At 43.8% G+C, this 23,380-nt stretch overlaps 1 protein-coding gene across 3 annotated transcripts in view; it reads right to left on the bottom strand.

Moving 5' to 3' along the window:
- Positions 1–23,380, bottom strand: part of SHQ1 (SHQ1, H/ACA ribonucleoprotein assembly factor) — a 147,986-nt gene that overhangs the window by 79,856 nt on the left and 44,750 nt on the right. For all 3 annotated transcript variants that reach the window (XM_077451830.1, XM_077451829.1, XM_077451831.1), the window contains exons 8-9: positions 22,923–23,077; positions 16,767–16,820 (exon numbers count right to left, since the gene is read on the bottom strand). In XM_077451830.1, coding sequence (XP_077307956.1) covers positions 16,767–16,820; positions 22,923–23,077 — 209 coding nt within the window. The remainder of the gene's footprint in view (positions 1–16,766; positions 16,821–22,922; positions 23,078–23,380) is intronic.

Here is a 23,380-nt window from a genome sequence, read left to right as displayed (position 1 = left end):
CAGTTAAAGGCACTCAAATCACACAGCCCTGTGGCTGTAAAGTTTCACTCCGGCATTCAACTTGCAGACCTGCTAACTAAACCCTTATAGCTGCCGTATTCTCATCTACCAACTTTGATTCTGAGCCTATGTGTTCACTGGCTGAAGCCCAGCCCCCCCCCCCCCCCAGCAGCACTGTCACCTCCAAACCGCAGAGTGTAGAATGTTACAGAGACTGCTCATCATCTGTAGATTCTTGAAAGTGTACAGAGGAGCATCTGGTACAAAGGCTCTTATCACTTAAAGCACCTTCCGAAACATTTATTGGTTCAGAGCATTATATACAGCCTACGCGTTTCAGATTAAAAAAAAAACTTCCTCGGGGCTTGAGCAGTCAGAGTGCCCGCAGTGCTGTCAGGGGATGGTAGATTTTATCAAGCCTTAGGACACAGGTCCCTTTGTACACTCTGTTGTGTTTTTATATACAGTTAGGTCCATATTTATTTGGACACAGGTACAATTTTCATACTTTTGGCTCTGTATGCCACCAGAATAAAATTAAAACAAAACAATCCGATTTAATTTGAAGTGCAGACTTTCAGCTTTAATTCAAGGGGATGAACATAATATCAAAGTACAAATTTTAGGAACGGTGACCATTTTTATACAAAGAACCCCCATTTTCAGGGGCTCAAATATAATTGGACAAATGAATATAACCATAAATAAAATGTTTATTTTTAATATTTTGTTGAGAATCCTTTACTGGCAATGACTGCCTGAAGTCTGGAACCCATGGACATTACCAAAGACTGGGTTTCCTCCTTTCTGATGATTTGCCAGGCTCTAACTGCAGCTGTCTTCATTTGTTCTTTGTGGGTCTTTCTGCTTTTAGTTTTGCCTTCAGCATGTGAAATGCATGCTCAATTGGGTTGAGATCGGGTGATTGACTTGGCCATTGCAGAATATTCCACTTATTTTCCTTCAAAAGCTCCTGGGGTGCTTTTGCATTGTGTTTTGGATCATTGCCCTTCTTTACTATGAAGCGCCGTCCAATCAACTTTGCTGCATTTGGCTGAATCTGGGCTGACAGCATATCGCTAAACACTGCAAAATTTGTGCGGCTGCTTCTGTCTTCCGTCACATCATCAATAAACACCAATGACCCAATGCCACTGGAAGCCATGCATGCCCATGCCATCACACTGCAAGTTCCACCATGTTTTACAGATGACGGTGTGTGCATTGGATCATGAACTGTTCCAAGCCTTCTCCACACTTCTGGTTATTCTGGTACAGATTCATCTTCATTTCATCCATCCAAAGATTGCTTTTCCAGAACTGGTCTGGCTTTTTTAGATTTGTTTTTTTAGCAAAGACTAATCTGGCTTTTCTATTCTTCAAGCTTATGAATAGTTTGCACCTTGAGGTGAACCCTCTGTATTTGCTCTTGTGAAGTCTTCTCTTGGTTGTCAACTTCGACAATGATACGCCGACCTCCTGGAGAGTGTCCTTCACTTATCTGGATGTTGTGAATGGGTTTTTCTTTACCATAGAGAGGGATCCTGCGATCATCCACCACTGTTGTCTTCCGTGGACTTCCAGGCCTTTTTATGTTGCTGAGCTCACCAGTGCGTTCTTCTTTCCTCAGAATGTATCAAACTGTTGATTTGGTCACTCCTAATGTTGCTGCTGTCTCTCTGATGGATTTGTTTAGTTTTTGAAGCCTTACAATGGCCTATTTCACTTGTATGGACAGATTCTTTGAACACATGATGTAAGTTCACTGCAATAGATTCCAAATGCAAATACCACACTTAGAATCAACTCCAGACCTTTTACCTGCTTAATTGATGAAAAAATAACAAAGGAGTAACCGACACCTGGCCATGAAACAGCTTTTGATTCAATTGTCCAATTACTTTTGAAAAAGGGGGTTGGCTATTCCTAAGAGCTGTAATTCGTAAACCCTTCCTCCGATTTGGATGTACATACCCTCAAATTAAACCTGAGAGTGTACACTTTCAGCCCATACCCATTATATAACTATAGCTTGATAATGTTTGGCCAATACCTGAAAAGAACTAAAATTGTGCCTGTGTCCTAATATATATGGACCTAACTGTATGACTGATCAAGCACTGCAGAAGGGGTAGGCTTTTTTTCCCCCTATTTCCCAAATACATCCCATTGGATGTATTTAATGCTCTAAAAGTGTAAGTCCAGGCAAAACCTAATGCTAAACCTAATCTAACCACATAATGCAAAAATTGCTGTACTTGCCTATTCTGCAGCTGATCCAGTCTGGTACCCACATCAGCTGTCAGGGGCAGCTTCAGTGTGGAGGTGGGTGCAGGAGAGGCAGCCGACAACTGAAGCCCCATAGCAATTCTATGGATGACGTCACTTCCCAGGCATTTCACAGCTGTTGACGGTCCTCTCCTGCAGACAGCTTCCGCTGCTGGAAACCGGACCAGATCCGCTGCAGAATAGGCAATACAGTGATTTTTGTTTTACGGAGTTAGATAGATTAGGTTTAGAATGTGACAAAGAAGCTTTAGCTTTAGTTAGGTTTTGCCTGAACTTCCACTTTAACCATTAAAGGATTTGCAAATCTTGTCTTTTTTTTTTTTCTTTTAAAATAACAGACATGTTATACTTACCTTGCCTGTGTAGTGGTTTTGTACAGAGCAGCCCAGATCCTCCTCTTCTCCTGTCCCTGGCTGGAGCTCCTGGCCTCTCCCTCCTGTTGGGTGCCCCCACAGCAAGCAACTTGCTATGGGGGCACCCGAGCCAAGCCACAGCTCTGCATATCCATTCAGACACAGATTCGTTCCTAGGCCCCGCCCACTCTCCCTTTATTGGCTGTGTTTGATTGACAGCAGGGGGAGCCAATGATGCTTCTGCTGTGTCTCAGCCAATCAGGAGGGAGAGTACTGGACAACAGAGACACTTGTGGACATCACTGGATTGAGATGGGGTTTAGCTGAGTATTAGGGGGCTGCTGCACACATAGAATGCATTAAGATAATAAAAACTTCTGCCTTTACAACCCCTCTCCTCTATTCACTTTCAGAATCTACCATCTGGCGAGCATTTCCTTGCGTCAAGGAGAGGTAGCAGCCTAGGACCAGATCCGGATCCACCCATGCTTCTTTGAAGATAAAATCATTTTATGGTAGATCCATCTGAACCAGTTTTTACTTCTATTGGTTCAACGCTATCACATACACACACATCAGGAGTCTGCTGATCATCAGGTAAGCCCAGCAAAATATAGTGGGCCTTTTGATGTTAGCATAGTCAAGGCTTTTGCTGTATAGTGTTGGCCGCTAACTGATTTTTAATGGTTCCCTGAAGCAGTGGTAAAAGATTCAATGCTTGCCCAACACCATGGGTTCATGACCCGGTTCAATCTTTAGCAGTTTCATCACCCTTGCGTTGCCATATCTTATCATTGCGATAACCCGTCTGTGATTCCCGGAGCAATTCAATTAAAAGCCTCTGCTGCTTTTCAATGGGAACACAAGTCCCTTGCAAGGGCTGGAAGTAATTACGCCTTTCTTCATTTTTTTTTTTCTGCTTTTCTTATGTAAACCGCAAAAAACAATAAAAACTGAGGTTGACCTTATATAAAACATAATGCAAACACTGAAATTGCTGTATGAAAAAAAAAAAAAAGTCTTCCCGCCTAAGGAGAAATACTAACAACATTGCAAAGATTTTAACCGAGTCCAGCAACTTTCTGCAGAACCATAGCAGTCATATTAATTCTCTTAAAGGGAAAGTCCACCCAAAATTGGTGGTGCCAGTACAGGGACTTGGACCATATTCTCGAGAATGTGGACAAGCAGCTGAGCTTGAATACTCCATGTAATGCTATGGATAGTGTAAGAAAGCGGGCTTGGCCATACTGCTCAGTATAAAGCCGCGTACACACGGGCGGACTGTCTGGCCAACTAAGTCCGTCAGACAATCCGACGGACAGTCCTTCCTACTTTTGAATGAACGGACTTGACCACACACGATGAACAGACAGTCCGTTAAAAGCTTGCGCGATGACGTGTACAGCACGTACGACGGGACTAGAAATACGACGTCCAATACTCAGCAATGCAACCTTCCGCCGTGTAAATCCTTTCTGAGCATGCGCCATACTTAGTCCGTCCAACTAGCCTACTCACGAGCGGACTGTCCGCTGAAATGTGTTTCAGCGGACTAAGTTGGACAGACAGTCCGCCCGTGTGTACGCGGCTTAAAGGTTTTAGTTGTGGCCAGACAGAGCCCAGTTCTTAGCAGATTTGTGTTCTAAGATCCCCGAAAGTTATATGAAGCTTGCTGGTTTTTACACCTAGCAATGTAAACTGAAAATCAGATGGCCCTAATGTTATCATAAAAGGATATACATTCGCCAAAAAATACAAATGTGAAAGCCATAAAAAAATGTACTTTAACCTTTTCAGTACTGGGAACTTTCACCCCCTTCCCGCCGAGGCCAATTTTCAGCTTTCAGCGCTGTCATACTTTGAATGACAATTGCGGTCACGCAACGCTATACCCATATGACATTTGTATCATTTTTTTTTTTAAACAGATATAGATTTATTTTGGTATTTAACCACCACTGCGTTATTTTATTTTTTTTGCTAAACAAATAAAGAGACTGAAAATTTTGTATAAAAAAATAACGTTTCTTAGTTTCTGTTATAAAATTTGGCAAATAAGTAATTTTTTTCCTCTAGTGATGTGCGAAGATTAGGCTGCACTGATGGGAACTGATGAGGCTGCACCGATGGGCATTTATGGGAATGGATGGGGCGGGATTAAGGGACGGGTCATCTGGAGACCCGCCCCTTATGACGTCACCGCCCGGAACATGATGGGTGGTAACGTCATAAGGGGCGGGCCTCTGGTGACCCTGCCTCATGCCAATATAAGTAATGGCACAAGGCACACCCAGCATTAGAGTGGGAGTCAACATTGGAAGAAGAACAGAGCGAGAAGACAGCGGAGAAGACCCAACAGAGGCAGAAGACAGCGGACAGAGGGAGAAGAACCGGAGAGAGCTAGAAGACATCAGCAGAGAAGATCCGGAGAGGGGGAGAAGCAATCGTAAGTGACACCGGAGCTGCTTTAATAAAATTACTTTTAAAAACTGTGTACGGTTTTATTTTTGACACTTGTACAATGTACCCCATACTCATTCACATAGGGTGGGGGCCGAGATTTGGGTGCCCCCCTTGTTAAAGGGGGCTTCCAGATTCTGATAAGCACACCGCTCACAGACCCCGACAATCAATGGCCAGTGTCCAATCCTCCTACAGGTGACACTAAAACCTGACAGTATATGACTTCCTGTGACCCTCAATGGACGAAAAAGAAATACTTTAAACAGCTGAACAGTTTCTTCTAACTCTTGGTAAGAGCTCTATGCTGAGGTCCTGGTTCTGCACACCATTAGTAGAGACTCCAAGTTCCATGCCTACTTTTTATAAACTAGTCTTCCTTATGAACAATGTGTATGTACAATATACACTATATTACCAAAAGTATTGGGACGCCTGCCTTTACACGCACATTAACTTTAATGGCATCCCAGTCTTATTCCATAGGGTTCACTATTGAGTTGGCCCACCCTTTGCAGCTATAACAGCTTCAACTCTTCTAGGAAGGCTGTCCACAAGATTTAGGAGTGTTTACAGGAATGTTTGACCATTCTTCCAGAAGCGTATTTGTGAGGTCAGGCACTGATGTGGAAGAGGAGGCCTGGCTCGCAGTCTCAGCTCCAATTCATCTCAAAGGTGCCGTAGACAGCGGCGCGCAGGCACACTGAGCACGGCACCATCAACGACGAAGATGCCACGTGTGTTGGCTCCCGTGCGCATGCGCGGGAGTGAACTCATCACGGCTTCGCCGAATGACAGCGGTGGAGCAGCGAGATCCCACCGAGAAGATGGATGCGCCGGACTACAAGGGACAGCGGTGACTTCGCTGGCTCCTGTGTCAGGTAAGTGACACATAATGGACTACAATTCGATACTATGTGATGCATAGTAGTCCATTATGCTTTGCCTTTGCAGGGAATGAAAGAGGAAGTAAACTCATCAGGTTTTACTTCCTCTTTAAGGCATCAGCATACCAAGACATTTCAAACAATTTCATGCTCCCAAGTTTGTGGGAAGAGTTTGGGGATGGCCCCTTCCCGTTCCAACATGACTGAGCACCAGTGCACAAAGCAAAGTCCATAAAGACATGGATGAGCAAGTTTGGGGTGGGAACTTGACTGGCCTGCACCTGCACACTGCCCTGTCCTAAACCAGATAGAACACTGATGGGATGCATTAGAGTGGAGACTGCGAGCCAGGCATTCTCATCCACATCAGTACCTAACCTCACAAATGCGCTTCTGGAAAAATGGTCAAACATTCACATAGACACTCCTAAACTTTGTGGACAGCCTTCCCAGAAGAGATGATGAAGCTGTTATAGCTGCAAAGGGTGGGCCAACTCTATATTGAACCCTATGGACTAAGACTGGGATGCCATTAAAGTTCATCTGCGTGTAAAAGCAGGCATCCCAATACTTTTTCTTAATATAGTATATGTGTAAAGCGCTGCTAAAAATTAATGCCACTATAGAAGTACCCCTAATAAATATAATAAATAATGTAACCGGAGGAGTTGGCACACACAAAAAGGTTGAAGGAACATCCAAAACGTCCAGGAGCAATGTTAGCCCTTGTACACACAGTCGGAGATTCCGATGGAATGTGTCCTATCGGACCGTTTTGTCAGATATTCCGACTGTGTGTGGTCTGCATCGGACTGTTTCCGTCGGAATATCCGACGGACCAACTTTTCCAACAACATGCTCCGATCGGACATACTCCGATCATGTGTAGCCTACTCCGACGGACAAAGTGCCATGCATGCTCAGATCAAATTCCTAGACCAAAGCTATTGGCTACTAGCCTGAACGTAGTCCCGTCGTAACAAAATAACGTCATCACGTTATGTACAATCGGATTTTCCGACAACTTAGTCCGACCGTGTGTATGCAACATCACTTCCGGACCTCTTCCAGAATTAATCCGTCGGAATTACTGACGGATTTGGTTGTCGGAATCTCCGACCGTGTGTACAAGGGCTTAGAAATTGAGAGACAGTTGGATCTTCTACTTTGGGTATCTAAGGCATATTCAGCCAACTGGGCTCTACCTATAATTAAAATATTACTTTTGGGTGAACTAGCCTTTTAAAAAGGTAAACACTGGTTTGAATCTTGGCCGGTTCAGCAGGGACCTGACTAAATTTGATCCATCTATGGAGAGGATTGTATTCAATTCATCGTTTGACTTGAGTACAATCAGCATGTTGAATTTTTGCGTGTGATTATTGCCAGCAGCTATAGCCGATAGCAATAATCACTGCATTCTCCCAGAAGAGAAGGCTCCCCGTGCCCCCGGAGAATATAAAAGCTCCGCAGGAGGGATTCCCCCATGATGGGGGTGAATTTTGCGATTTTTCTTCCTGCAAACTATGCTTGCCCTTTAATGGCAGTAAAGGACATACCAAACGACTCTATTTGTAAGCAGAATTCCAAAATGCTTGACTACTCCTTTGTTATTATGGACTGAGCTGAAGAACACGCTCTGCTCCTTGCTTTTCCAGATGTTCCGATTCATCCTAGACATTAAATAGGCTGCTTATCTATCATCAGCTGCAATTCTCCCTTTTGTTTTTCAGGTAATAAACTTCAAAAAGCTACATGCGATAGTCACATAGGTCCTCGGCGAAGCTGCGCGTCGGGATTCCTCTTTTACGTTTTCAAAGAGCGATCTGGTCTCACGCACGCTGTGCAGACATCGCTCCGGGCTCTGATATGATCAAACTTTGATAATCCACCAAAGAATTGGCAGCCCGCCAGTAACAGTGGGAAGGCGGCTGAGCTGGGAGGCTGGCATCAATGGGAAGGGCATGAGGAGAATGTGATTTGTGGAATTTAAAGGGAAAAGCTGAGCAGGACAAAAATGCCCTGAAACCCTATATACTGTGAGGTTATATACACAAGACAATCTTTTGCTGGTTGACAGACAGGAGACATTCCTACTATCCCCTTCTAAAAGATGAATTCCACATTTAAATGTATATCTAAACCCAAGAAAAAATTTTTTCTATTATATTATATTAAAGTGGTGTTGCCACCAAAAAAAAAAAAAAAAAAGCTTAAAATTTATAAAAAATAAAATAAAATAATAATAATTAGAAAAAATAATAATATTTTTTCTCACCTCTAAATGCCTGTTGCTAGGGGATCCCTCGTAGTCTGCCTTCACTTCCCCTCGCGCCGCACAGTCATCTGGGACCTGTCACGTGTCCCAGATGACTGTGCGGTGTATCTCAGAGCGGGGAACGAGGGGGGCTTCGTTCCCCCGCATCACTGGACCCTGGGACAGGTAAGTGTACGATTATTAAAAGGCAGCAGCTGCAGTATTTGTAGTTTTTTTTTTTTTTTTTTTTAGGGGGGCACCCCACTAATAAATTATAATATATATATATATATATATATATATATATATATATATATATATATATATATATATATACACACACACACACACATACGTAGATACATACATACACACACATACAGTCTATACCTATATTTCAACTTACCCAGTCCTTCGATGTAGTGGCTACATTCATTTTCTTTTTTGTTCACGTGGTGATCCTGCCAGTAAAACACTTTCCGGACCTAGGGCGACTACGCTAAGGGCCGGTTCACACTGCAGGCGATGCGAGGCGACACCGACTTGCCTCGCCGCGACCTGCCGCGACCTGCCGCGACCTCAGCGGCAACTTGCAGATGACTTCTGTATAGAAGTCAATGCAAGTCGCCCCGAGGTCGCCCAGAAGTAGTACAGGAACCTTTTTTCTGAGTCGGAGCGACTCGAGTCGCTCCTCTCAGAACGGTTCCATTGTACAGAACGGGGGCGACTTGTCACACTGCGGCGAGGCGAGTCGTGTCGCCTCGCATCACCCGCAGTGTGAACCCGGCCTTTACTGTAACAGATCTATGGAATAGCAGCATTGTCCCCTAGAACAGGAAGTTTGCAGAGCATGTCCGCTTCTCCTCAAGTGTAACTACTGCAGAATATACAGCATCATGTCACATAACTAAGCTCCATGTCATGCTGAATGAACAAAATTATTAATGTATCTTTAAAAGAAGACTATCTTTAGATAGATTTTTTACTCCAAAAGCATTTTATTAAAATAAATTAGATTTATTTTTTTTTAATTTTTTTATCAATTTAAAAAATCTGATTTAAAAAAAAAAAAACGTAGTGTGTTCATGTGGTGGTTTCTCAGTGATCATTACCTTCCCCAATTCATACACCATGGACAAATAAAGTGCTCATAATTCTGCAAGTGATGATGCAACATTATCAACAAAGGGAAGTACACTAGATTGATTACCAAAAGTATTGGGACACCTGCCTTTACACGCACATCTACTTTAATTGTATCCCGGTGTTAGTCCCTAGGATTCAATCTTGAGTTGGCCCACCCTTTGCAGCTATAACCCTTCTTGGAAGGCAGGGATGGTGGGTCAGCATCCCCGAGCTTTGGCGTTCGGAACATAGTCCATGTGGGTCTTGAATATGAGCGCAACTGCACCGACTTGATAGGCGTTTTAGTCCACTGGCTCGGCCTATCCTTATAAACCCACTTAGACATGGCTGCTGCAAGCCTGATGAAGGACCGCGCCTCCCGCCTTCTCTCCCGGATCTGACGCCACCAGCTGTCATCTGTGCATCCACGCCATTAGGGAGCCCTGAGCACCACCAGTGTGGCCCAGACAGACACCATACACAGTGAACTGGACGCAGCTTGCAGCAGTGGGAGCCGGTTACATGCTTGTGAGTTTTTTACTTTTTGCATTTCCTTTATATACTGCACTCAGATGGCACTGCTCATTTTCTTTTCATTGATCCTTACAGAGTTGCTTTTAGCTCCCCCAGCTGGCATCCACTGTACAGTGCAGTATCTTATGGACTTATATTGGACTTTCTACTGACCGTTCAATAGTCAATACAGGGAGTCCCCGAGTTACGATAATCCGACTTGCGAACGACTGGTGGCACCGGTGGGCACATAGAAAACATTGGAAACGAAACGAAAACGCACAGAAAACATCGGAAACGCCATTCTGCACATGAGTGTCTGGATTACGAACAAATCCAACTTCAGAACAGACAGTCCCTAACCAGTTGGTAACTGCCTGTATTGTAGTAATCCATATCTTGACCATTGGTTCCCTGTTACCCTATCTCTTTATGAGCCCTCTTTTCTGCCCTTTTTTAGTGTTCTGAATGGAGCCAGCGCTAGAGGAAGCACGGCTGCAGAGGGAGCAGAGCCACATAAGGCAATGCTTCCTGTATAGCACCCAATGATACCAATTGCTCTCCACCTGGGACAGCAATAGCCGGCAATACCTGTAGCAAGGAAGATTCCTGAATGGAAGATTATTTACTAAAGGACAGTTTATATTCTAAAACTACAGTGTGTGTGTGTGTGTGTGTGTGTGTGTGTGTGTGTGTGTGTGTGTGTGTGTGTGTGTGTGTGTGTGTGTGTGTATATATATATATATATATATACACATACATACATATCTCTTCTGCGGTGGCTACTGGGCTGATCGGTTCCCTGCACTAAGCCATACATTTCTGTTATTCCCTGCAGGTTTGGTGCGCTTTCAGAAAGTACACACCCTGCAGGATATAATTGAAGTCTCTGGGAAAGTGCAGCTAACCCTGCACTGCATCCGTGCTGCGGGTAAACTGCAGAGCATCAGTGTGAAAGCAGCCTTAGGCCCCTTTTACACAATCGGTCCGATTGGGTCCACCTGTCTTTTTTTCAGGTGGACCCAATCGGACCCTCCATTCACCTCTATAGAGGTAAACGGACTTGTGTCTGTTTACACCCGCCTACCTCCAATCCGAGTAAAAGTGTTGCATTGTTTAACATTCAGGTAAGACTTTCAGGCAACTTCTGAGGGTTAACATTGAAGTCTATGGCCCTCAAGTTGCATGAAACTTGGACCAAAGTAGTGCCTGTACTACTGTACCTTTAAGTTGCTGCAACTTTAAGTCACGCATATATATGAATGGTTATCATTGGAAAACATGGGGAACGACTTGTCATACAACTCTGATGTCCAAAGTTGCATGACAAGTCGCACAAGTGTGAATTGAGCTTTAGACTATATCAGGGGCAATGAGGCACCCACAATGAAGAAAACAATGACAGGGACAGGCAATCACCTAGTGGTGCCTACACCTGGGGATTAGTGTGCTGGGCCCATCTTTTTACAGGGCTTCTGCCAAAGAACAAAAACGCACGCCTGCTGTTACTTAGAGTTTGGTAGGTTCACTTTAAGAGATGCTTTAAGCCCACAGCATATCAACATAAAAAAATAAAAATGAGAGAGTACCTCCAGCCTGGCCGTGATCCCTGGAGAGTCTCTATAAAGTGTCTGGCAGGAGCCAGAAGTTGCAGCACTGGTGGTCACACTTCTACCCTATCGCTGGAGCGCTGTAGTATTATTGCTGGCCGCTGTTCAAGCAGCTGGAGTGCTCACACAGCCCAAGCCAACTTTGTGTCTTCATCCCTCACGCAGCCGCAGTTAACCCTGTCATGGGCAGCCTGGCAGCTTTAACACTCATGGGCAGTTTTTCCTGATTATTCCTCGCCTCATTTGGCACGGCTAATATGTTATAATAATAGACTTGCTCAAAGGGCCTGTCCACTTAAAACTAATATTTTAGTTATATACGGCTGCTAGTGGGTTGATTTGCCTACATGTTTACTACATCCCTTATATCTAGCTATGGGATCTAGTTAGATTCACCTAGCTATGTCAGTGACCTTGCCAAGTTACTCATAGCTAACTGGATACTGCAGACTACATAGGATCAATGGTCTTTGTCCAGCCTCATTAGTCTCTAATGATGGGCAAGACTCTTAAGGCAGCCCAAGACCATGTGATTTTTAGCCGATGCTGAACAAAATAATTTTTACTCATAATGATGTAGTGATGGTGATTTACAGGAAGTATTCTCTGATTTCTGTTATGCTGCATTTTTACTTATTTCTTTTGCTTGAAGCTGATCTCCTGCTAGATCTAAAACTCTAAAACGAATAAATGAATACAGCTCTACAGTTATTAATACATAATTAAAAGGAATTTCAAATTTACTCTATGGTCCCAAGCTGGTCTCTGTCGAATACTTGATGTTGTTACTGATACCTCCCTTAGATCTTTCTCAGCCCTTCAGACCCAACACGGCTTACCTCCCTCTGAATTCTACCGTTACCTCCAAATAGCCCACTTTGTTAAATCAATAATTGGATCCGCCACATCTCTCACCAATATGTCTTTTTTCGAGAAAACTTGCTCCTCAGACCCTCATGCCCCGGGTACTATCTCAGCTATCTATGCCCACCTAAACAACTCCTCTACTACCCTTCCCTCCTATGCTGCGCAGTGGTCCAAGGACCTACACCTGACCCTTGATACGGAAAGCTGGTCCCATGTGTGGGCTATGACTAAATTGTCGACTCAAAACATAGTAGCCCTAGAAGCTAACTATAAAGTACTCATGAGGTGGTATCTAGTCCCAGCTAGGATCTCCAAATTCCTACCGAATTACTCTCCAGTATGTTTCCGAGGCTGTGGGGAAGGGGGTACACATGTTCATATTTGGTGGACATGCCCGATAGTAAAGCGCTTCTGGCTGGCAATTTTCCAAATTGCTTCAACACTGTTACATGATACCTTAGCCCCCGACCCGGCCATAGCGCTCCTAAATCATATCCCGGAAGACTATAACAAATCGCAATGCCGTCTCCTCCTCCAATTGACTACGGCCGCAAAACAGACTATTGCTAAAGCTTGGAAGACCCCGAATCTTCATATTACCGAAACTAAGCATAGAGTGACTCATGCCATGATCCATAGCAAGATCGAAGCGACGTTGCTGGACCGTGTCCCTCGCCACTCGCGAATTTGGGCCCCATGTTTGGATAACTTTCTCCCCCAAGATTTTGACCAAACCCTTCTTGTACCATGAAATGAGTTCACACTCTGACTGTTTGATCTGATGGCTGCCTGGGGCCCCGGGCGCTCCTACCGACGCCGACCACTCCTCCCCCCCCCACCTCCACTTCCATTCGGTCCCCCCTTTACTTGCTATCTTTTTCTCCCCACTCTGTCCCCCCCTTCCCTTTTTTCTATTCTCTTTTTCTTTTTCCTTTTCTTCTCCTTTTTCTTAGCCCATGGCTTCATACAATATATTTGAGTTCTTTTTGTGCCATGAACAAGGTCTGTGTGCTGACGAATTTACTGTTCTTATGTTTTCTTATATCTCGACATAGTAGTTTTGTTGGTTATGTTGTAATTTGGTGGGGGGTTCTTCCCCCTATACCAGTTCCTACTCAATGATATTCATTATTCTCCTTGTTCTAACTTGAAGAGAGTTAGCGTAATACTCTTTGCTATGTATGCTCTGTGTCTAATAAGTTATGCTTTCTTTGTTTATGTTCTTGACTTATATCCCTGTTAAACTAATGTCATGCGCTGTATCTTCAGTCTTGAATGTGTCTGGCTGCAACCTTTATTCTTATGTTTCTATTCAATAAAAAATTTGAACAGAAAAGGAATTTCAACTTACCTGTGAATTCCTCATCTTAGCCCTTGTACACACGGTCGGAGATTCCGACGGAATGTGTCCGATCGGACCGATTTGTCGGATATTCCGACTGTGTGTGGTCTACATCGGACTGTTTCCGTCGGAGTATCCGACGGACCAAGTTTTCCAACTTGTTGGTAAAATTTTCCGACAAAATGCTCCGATCGGACATACTCCGATCAGGTGTAGAGAATTCCGATCGGACAAAGTGCCACGCATGCTCAGATCAAATTCCTACACCAAAGCTATTGGCTACTAGCGTGAACGTAGTCCTGTCGTAACGAAATAACGTCATCATGTCGGATTCTCCAACAACTTTGTACGACCGTGTGTATGCAACAGTTTCAGACAAAATCCTTCAGACAAAATCCGACGGACAAAATCCGAAGGATTTGGTTGTCGGAATCTCTGACCGTGTGTACAAGGGCCTAGAGTATGATACAGGACTTTTATATATAGACCAGGGATATGCAATTAGCGGACCTCCAGCTGTTGCAGAACTACAAATCCCATGATGCCTTGCAAGACTCTGACAGCCACAAGCATGACACCCAGAGGCAGACGAATGATGGGACTTGTAGTTTTGCAACAGCTAGAGGTCTGCTAATTGCATAACCCCGATATAGACCATGGGTTATATGCTGCTACCTCAGGTGATTGAACACTGGCAAAAACTTTTGCTAGGGTCACCTTAGATCAGTGATGGCGAACTACATTTCCCATGATGCTTATGCACTCTGCAGCATAGTTGAGCATCATGGGAAATGTAGTTCCAAAACATCTGGGGTGCCAAGGTTCGCCATCACTGGTCTAGATCATACCCATGTAACCCTGCCTAATTATTCTGCGAGGCTCTGGTTTTTAAGCAATAAGGAATGATCAAGACACGGAGGGGAGGGATCTGTGTAACGTATTGTACTCCAAGGTGAGGAATTTACAGGTAAGTTTAAACTCATATCACAATTGTACAGTACAGGAGACAGGGCTGGTATTCATAGACCAAGGGACATTGCCCAAATCAACTAAGAGGCAGGCAGCAACATGACTATTGGCTGGTAAAATTTTTCCAAAAAGACCAACAAGAAAACTCACAGATTTAAAGAGAAATTTCCCTTAATAAAAAAAAAAATAATTCAAAGTCAGCAGCTACAAATACTGCAGCTGCTGAATTTTAATAATCGGACACTTACCTGTCCCAGGGTCCAGTGATGCGGGGGAACGAAGCCCCACTCGTCACCCCTCCTCTCGGCAGCGCTGGCATTGCAACTGTGGGCACCCGGCCGTGATTGGCCACGCAGTCATCTGGGACCTGTCACGTGTACCAGATGACTGACAGGAGGGAGGGGGCGGAGCTGAGCCCTTCCTACACCAAGGGGAAGTGACGTCAGGTGCCTGGGCACTGAAGGAGGCAGACTACGAGGGACCCCCTAGCAACAGGCATTTAGAGGAGAGTTAAAAAAAAATAATTTCCAATGTTTTATTTTTGATTTAATTTTTTAGGAATTTTAAGCTTTTTTTTTGTTTGGTGTGTGGAACACCACTTTAAAGAACCAGAATAATACACTTAAGCCCCATACACACTATCAGTTTTTCTGCTAAGTTTTTCCTTCAGATTTACCAAAACCATGTAGTAGAAGGGCCTGCCTGATTGCATACACATTGAAACTCCTAATGTTTGACCTCATATTATATGGTTTTGGTAAATCTGAAGGAAAAACTCAGCAGAAAAACTGATAGTGTGTATGGGGCTTAAGATAACAGCTTGAAGCACCTTGCAGCCTAAGCTCATATCAGCTGAAGCCTGAACACCAACCTGGTAGAACTTGGAAAATCTGCAAATCTGGGACACAAATGGTTGATGCTGAAAATTTACATAATGTTGATGGGTAGTTTTGAGTCCTGTCGTTACCACGTTCCAAGTCCCGTAAAGGAAAGACTTTCCCAGTTCCAAGGTAAGAGATCCAGCATACCAGGGAAAGCTTTGCTCGACTTGGCAGAAGCATTGGGTGATCCAAATATTTGGTCTGCTTGTTTCACATATTGAAGATGTTGGATGGCAGGGGTTTAGAGTGGAATAAGGCCACCCCCCTGAAAAATTCCCGCCAAGGCAAACGTCTTGTTTGCCTCAATAGATACGCCCCTGGTAACAGACATTTGCATTGACATGCTGTGTTTAGAAGGGCAAAAGTAACCGGCTGATTGTTCACACTCAGCCACTACATGACACCTCTGCAAGGAATCATTGGAGTACATTGGTCACATTAATGGCACCACATTTCTTCACCCCTGATTTAGGCATGGACAGTGCATCTTGCACCATACAACCACAAATGATTAAGAATGGAATTTCAAATCTTTTAATGGACAGGTGTGCATCAAACTGAATGCTTTTGGATATGCCCAGAGTTTAGATACCAGCAAACAGACAAATAAAAAAAAAAAATCTTCCTCTCATCAGAAAATTATCATCTGTAACCAAATCAACACAGCCCATGGAGCGCTACTCATTTATTCCTAAATAACACCAATATTGTAATATTTAAAGTGGTTGTAAACCCTTACAAACCACTTTGACCTACAGGTAAGCCTAGATTAAGGCTTACCTGTAGGTCCAAGAAATATCTCCTAAACCATATAGGTTTAGGAGATATTTGCCCGAAAACGGGCACCGCTGTCTACGGCGCATGCGCCGTAGACAGCGGCGGGCAGGCGCACTGAGCGCGGCATTCTCAGCGACGGAGCTGCCGCGCGTGTCGGCTCCCGTGCGGATGCGCGGGAGTGACGTCATCGCGGCTTCGCCAAATGACAGCGGCGGAGCTGCGAGACCCCACCAACAAGATGGATGCGCCGGACTACAGGGGACAGCGGCGACTTCGCTAGCTCCTGTGTCAGGTAAGTGACACATAATGGGCTACTAGGCGATGCATAGTAGTCCATTATGCTTTGCCTTTGCAGGGAATGAAAGAGGAAGTAAACTTATCAGGGTTTACTTCCTCTTTAATTTGCAGAAACCATAACCTTGTAAGTACATACCTCAAACCAACACAGGAATCCACTCAGTTTTCTGATATTCCATACAGACTCAACCTGCAATAGATGAAAACAGATTAAACACATTCAAAAGGGCAGTTTGATGCTGAAAAGTATAGATAACACTAGTAATTAGGACATAAGCCCTCCATACCATTAAAAAATACATTTACCTTTACCCCTCCCCCCAATGCTTAGAAGAACCTCTACTGAATGCCATTGCAGATGAGGAAGGAGTTTCAGGGGAGGAAAGATGTATATCAGGGAGAGCTCAGGTGTTAAACACAAAGCCTGCAGGCGGAATCGCCAAGCCATTTCATGTAGCCTTCAAACCTCTCCTGCAGCTGCAGCACCCCCTGGTCACCTCTCCCACCCTGTCTCAAAGTTGAGAGCAAGAGCAGGACAAAACTCCTCAGCCAGATGCTGCACTTCTCTGTGCAGCCACAGAGAGGCTTGTCTCTGACCTCCCCCCTCAGCAGTTGGCAGCAGAGAGGACAGAACTCCTTCTACAGATCCTGCACCTTTGTGCAGCCACAGCACCTCCTCGTCTCTTCCTCCCTTCATCTCAGCATTCAGAAAACTCCAGCAGATGACTCCAGCCGTCTTTTGGTCCTCCACCAGACCCTGCACATTCTGCTTGCCAACTCCGCCCCTGGGTTCTTCCCCGTAGCAGCAGATGGTAAGGGGGGTGCACTGACGTAAAGGAGGGTGGGGGCTCTTGACATCTGATGTAAGGGAGGAGATGGGGTGCTCTAGACACCTTGTCTTACAGGTTGGCAGAAAAATGTCAACAGACATAACAATGAATGCCGTGCCCTAGGACCACTCCCTCTAATGCATTTCACCGTATCGGGCTTAATCCCGATTGGTAAAAAACAAGTTAGAGGGGCAGGCCTAAGGTGGGGGGAAAAAGCTAGCAAGAAAAGTACATTTTTTCTTTGCAGAGCAGATTGAAGATGTCCATCCTCCTAGAACACTTGCAAAAAACTGACGCATAGTGAGGAGTAAGGAAGGGTTAACCTGGGCTGGGTCAAATTTTTTTTTTTTGGCCAGTGTCCCGTCCTCCTGTAGCCAGAAGAATAACCTGACAGTCTAATGCCTCATACACACGATCGGACTTTCCGACAACAAAACCGTGGAATTTTGTTCGAAGGGTGTTGGCTCAAACTTGTCTTGCATACACACGGTCACACAAATGTTGGCCAACAATTACAAACGTAGTGACGTACTACGTGGTTTTTCAGCTCTTTAGCGCCACCCTTTGGGCTCTGTTAATTTCGTGTTAGTAGAAGTTTGGCGAGTGTTGATATGTGCTTTTCAGTTCATTTCTGAAAGGCCGTTCGTCAACTAGACATGCAAAGAAAAGGGAATCTCACGGCTCCAGGAACACACATGCAGGTAGTTAACTATTCTCTCGGCCCAGAGGCCACAGGTGCAGGCAATTGACGATAGCAACAAACGAAAGTAGACTCTGGACTGCCGCACTCTTGAGAAAAAAAAACGCATTTATTTAAAAAAATCACATCCAAAAAACCCAACGAACACAGCAGACAAAAAGGCTGACGTTTCGCACTAGCAGTAGTGCTTACTCATAGCATGAGCTATGAGTAAGCACTACTGCTAGTGCGAAAAGTCAGCCTTTTTGTCTGCTGTGTTCGTTGGGTTTTTTTGATGTGTTTTTAAAAAAAAGAAAGGCGTTTTTTTCTCAAGAGTGCGGCAGTCCAGTGTCTACTTTCGTTTGATGCCGTCAACCAGACATGTTGCAGAAACTGAGGAGATAACGTATTATTTATTATTGGCCTTGGAGTAATTACTTTGACATTATTTTGTTGGTTGAATAATGATTTGATTTGGTATATTTTCTATATTTTTGGATGCATAGAATGCACTTTTAGGTTAAGTTCTATTGGCAGATAGCATGTCTAATTGTACTTGTTTTCTTTTTTTAATGCACAATAGAACAATTGTGTAGAATAATACTTGGCTATGTGTTTTACTTCAAAATGAAAGTTTGGGAGTAGACAGTTACATTTTTAAAAATACAATGTAAAATTGACAAGGGACACCAACATAGTTGTATCTTTTTCCTCAGTTTAGGCCAATACGTATTCTTCTACATATTTTTGGTAAAAAAAAAAAATATATATATATATATATATATATATATATATATATATATATATATATATATAGCAATTAGCGATTGATTGGTTTGCGCAAAAGTTACAGCGTTTACAAAATAGGGGATAGTTTTATAGCATTTTTATTAATATTTTTTTTTACTATTAATGGCGGCGATCAGCGATTTTTATTGTGACTGCGACATTATGGCGGACACATCGGACATTTTTTACACCATTGTCATTTATACAGCAATCAGTGCTATTTAAATGCACTGATTCCTGTGTAAATGACACTGCTAGTGAAGCAGTTAACCACTAGGGGGCAGTGTAGGTGTTATGTATGACGTTATGGTTTTTTATTGTAAGGGGCGTGGCCTGGCATGTGACGTCACTGATTGTCTTTCCCTATATCAGGGAACAGACGATCGGTGACAGCCACACTAGGAAGCACGGGAGAGGTTTGTTTACACAGACTTTTCCTCGTTCTTAAGCTCGATTGGGTCCGCTGGTCCCACTGCCACGGTCACGGAGCTCAGGACCAGGTCGGGAGCGCACCGGCCCCCGACCCAGGGCTTGGCACTTAAACAGCAACGTACAGGTATGTGCTCGTGCCCAGCCATGCCATTCTGCCAGCGTACATCGGCGTGAGGCGGTCCTTAAGTCGTTAATTGCACATATATTCTTATGGAAAAAATTTTGTTAAAGTAAATGGTCTGGTGACAGGGTCTCTTTAAATGTTTTTATAGATTAGAGTTCATGTCTTCATACAGTGCCTTGAAAACATACTCATACCCCTTGAAATTTTCCACATTCTGTCATGTTACAACCAAAAAACGTAAATGTATTTTATTGGGATTTTATATGATAGACCAACACAAAGTAAAACATAATTGTGAAGTGGAAGGAAAATGATAAATGGTTTTCAATATTTTTTTTAAAAATAAATATGTGTAAAGTATGGCGTGCATTTCTATTCAGCCCCCTTTACTCTGATACCCCTAACTAAAATCTAGTGGAACCAATCGCTTTCAGAAGTCAATTATTTACTAAATAGAGTCCATCTGTCTGTAATTTAATCTCAGTATAAATACAGCTGTTCTGTGAAGCCCCCAGAGGTTTGTTAGAGAACCTTAGTTAACTAACAGCTTCATGAAGGCCAAGAAACACGCTAGACAGGTCAGGGATAAAGTTGTGGAGAAGTTTAAAGCAGGGTTAGGTTATAAAAAAATATCCCAAGCTTTGAACATCTCACAGAGCACTGTTCAATCCATCATCTGAAAATGGAAAGAGTATGGCACAACTGAAAACCTACCAAGACATGGCCGTCCACTTAATCGGACAGGCCGGGCAAGGAGAACATTAATCAGAGAAGCAGCCAAGAGCCCCATAGGAACTCTGGAGGAGCTGCAGAGATCCACAGCTCAGGTGGGAGAATCTGTCCACAGGACAACTATTAGTCATGTACACACAAGTGGAATTTCCGACAGAAAAAGTCAGACGGGAGCTTTTCATCGTATATTCCGATCATGTGTATGCCCCATCTGACTTTTTAGATTGAAAATTCAGACGGACCTAGAAATAGAACATGTTCTAAATTTTTCCAACGGCACCAATTCCTATCGAGAAAAACACTCCTCTGTATGCTGTTCCGACGTACCAAAAACAACGCATTCTCTGAAGCAAGTACGAGACAGAAGCTATTGGCTACTGGCTATTGAACTTCCTTTTTCTAGTCCCATCGTACGTGTGTACGTCACCACGTTCTTGACGGTCAGACTTTGGTGTAACCATTTGTATGAAAGACAGCTTGAGCAGAATTCCGTTGGAGAAACCTTCAGAGTTTATGCCGACTGAAAAAAACTGCTTGTGTGTACACGGCATTAGTCGTGCACTCCACAAATATGGACTTTATGGAAGAGTGGCAAGACGAAAGTCATTGTTAAACGAAAGCCATATAAAATTCCCATTTGCGGGAAGCTATGTGGGGTGGACAGCAAACATGTAGAAGAAGGTGCTCTGGTCAGATGAGACCAAAATTTAACTTTTTGGCCTAAAAGCAAAACGCTATGTGTGGCGGAAAACGAACACAGAACATCACCCTGAACACACCATCCCCACTGAGAAACATATTGGTGGCAGCATCATGATGTGGGAATACTTTTCTTCAGCAGGGACAGGAAAGCTGGTCAGAGATGATGGGAAGATGGATGGAGCCAAATACAGGGCAATCTTAGAAGAAAACCTGTAAGCCCCTGTACACACAGTCGGAGATTCTGCCAACCAAATCCGTCGGATTTTGCCCGTCGGATTTAATCCGACGGATTGTGTCCGAAACTGTTGCATACACACGGTCGGGCCAAGTTGGCGAAAAATCCGATCTTTCAGAAAGTGATGACGTAATTTCGTTACGATGGGACTACATTCAGGATAGTAGCCAATAGCTTTGATGTAGGAATTTGATCTGAGCATGCGTGGCACTTGGTCCGATGAAAATGCTCTACACATGATCGGATTAGGTCCGACCGGCCCAGTTGGTCGGGAAATATTTCCAACATGTTGGAAAATTGGGTCGTACGGAGATTCGGACGGAATCAGTCCGATGCATACCACACACAGTCAGATTATCTGACGACACGGTCCGATAGGACTCATTCCGACGGATTCTCCGACCGTGTGTACAAGGCTTTAGAGTTGGAAAAGACTTGATAATGGGGCAGAGGTTCACCTTCTAGCAGAACAATGACTCTAAACCTACAAGCCAGAACTACAATGGAATGGTTTAGATCAAAGCATATTCATGTGTTAGAATGGCCCAGGCACAGTCCAGACCTAAATCCAACTGAAAATCTGTGGCAAGACTTGATATTTGCTGTTCACAGACGCTCTCCATCCAATCTGACAGAGCTTGAGCTATTTTGCAAAGAAGAATGGGCAAAAATGTCCCTCTCTAGATGTGCAAAGCTGGTAGAGACATCCCCAAAAAGACTTGCAGCTGTAATTGCAGTGAAAGGTGATTCTACAAAGTATTGTAAAAAAAAAAAAAAATTGGAAAACCATTTAACATTTTCTTTCCACTTCACAATTATTTGCCACTTTGTGTTGGTCTATCATATAAAATCCCAATAAAATGCATTTACGTTTTTGTAACATGACAAAATGTGGACATTTTCAAGGCTCTGTATCATATTTTTTAACTCCTCCACATTTGTTTTTTTCGATTTTGCGCATGACTATTGGGATAAGCCTTTTCTTACTGGTTTTGGTCACAAGATAAGGTCTTCAAATGGTTTTGTTATTCTGCTTGAGCACCACAAATCCCATCCTGAAACTTCTGTCCTGTGAAACTCTTAGCCCTTGTACACATGGTCGGAAATTCCGACGGAAAAGGTCCGATCGGACCGTGTTGTTGGATAATCCAACCGTGTGTGGGCCACATCGGACTTTTTTCGTCGGAATTTCCGACCAACAAAGTTTGAGAGCTGGATATAAAATTTTCTGACAACATGATCCATCCGGATTTTGTCCGATCGTTTGTAGAGAATTCCGATTGGACTAAGTGCCATGCATGCTCAGATCATATTACGAGATCAAAGCTATTGGCTACTAGCCGCAACGTAGTCCCGTTGCAACGAACGAACATCGCCAGGTTCCGAACAATTGGATTTTCCCGACGACTTTCCGCGTGTATGCGTCACCAGTGTCGGACAAAATCCGTTGGAAAAAATCCGTCGGATTTTATTGTCGGAATCTCCGACCGTGTGTACAAGGGCCTACAGTTCACAAAGCTGTTCTGAGCCAGCAAGACTGGCGGTCGGCTGCTCACTATCGGGTTAATCTACTGCGAAGCGCTTCTAACAGCGGAGTAGAAGCTGATCCTTTCAGAGAGAGAAACTCATTTTTCACCTGTCAGATTATTGCTCATTCCCCGTCTGCACGCCTCGCCTGTCAGAGAGGCCGGCTGCTCCCCATAATACAGGACTATTACGGCGGAATCCTCCAGACAGAACGCAGAGAGGGGGAAAAAAAATCCACTTACATTTCTCTCTCCTTCAGTGACACGGGTTTCATAGCAGTATGCCAGAAGCACATCGATCAGACCTAGGTACGCCAGCTGCTCCGCTCTCTTATCCAGCAGATACGACTTGTTGGTGAATTTTCTCAGCTGCTCCTTCTCCTTCTCTGTAAACGTGACTGCGCAGGGTAGAAAAAGGGAACATTTTCATTTTGGCCATTGAAAATTTGGCTCAGTAAGTTTTGACAATTACTCAGGCGGCCATTTATAGCCCAAACATAAAACGACAAGATGGAAAACACGAAGCGATCCCAAAAGAAAAACAAAATTGCACTTTATGAGGTTAGAAGAGGCTTTGAGCTGAAATATGCAGTTCTCACCCCCTACTGTGCTCATACACTGTATACAGAAAATCCCAGAAAGTATTCACAGCACTTTGCTTTTTCCACATTTTACAGGCTTATTCTAAAATGAATTAAAGT

Source organism: Lithobates pipiens, unplaced genomic scaffold, assembly GCF_037356315.1.
Source record: "Lithobates pipiens isolate NorthernLeopardFrog02 unplaced genomic scaffold, aLitPip1_a1.2 Scaffold_23, whole genome shotgun sequence".
Lineage (NCBI taxonomy): Eukaryota > Metazoa > Chordata > Amphibia > Anura > Ranidae > Lithobates > Lithobates pipiens.
Note: the sequence above shows the minus strand (reverse complement) of the source record. Positions and strands in the feature narration are given on the sequence as shown.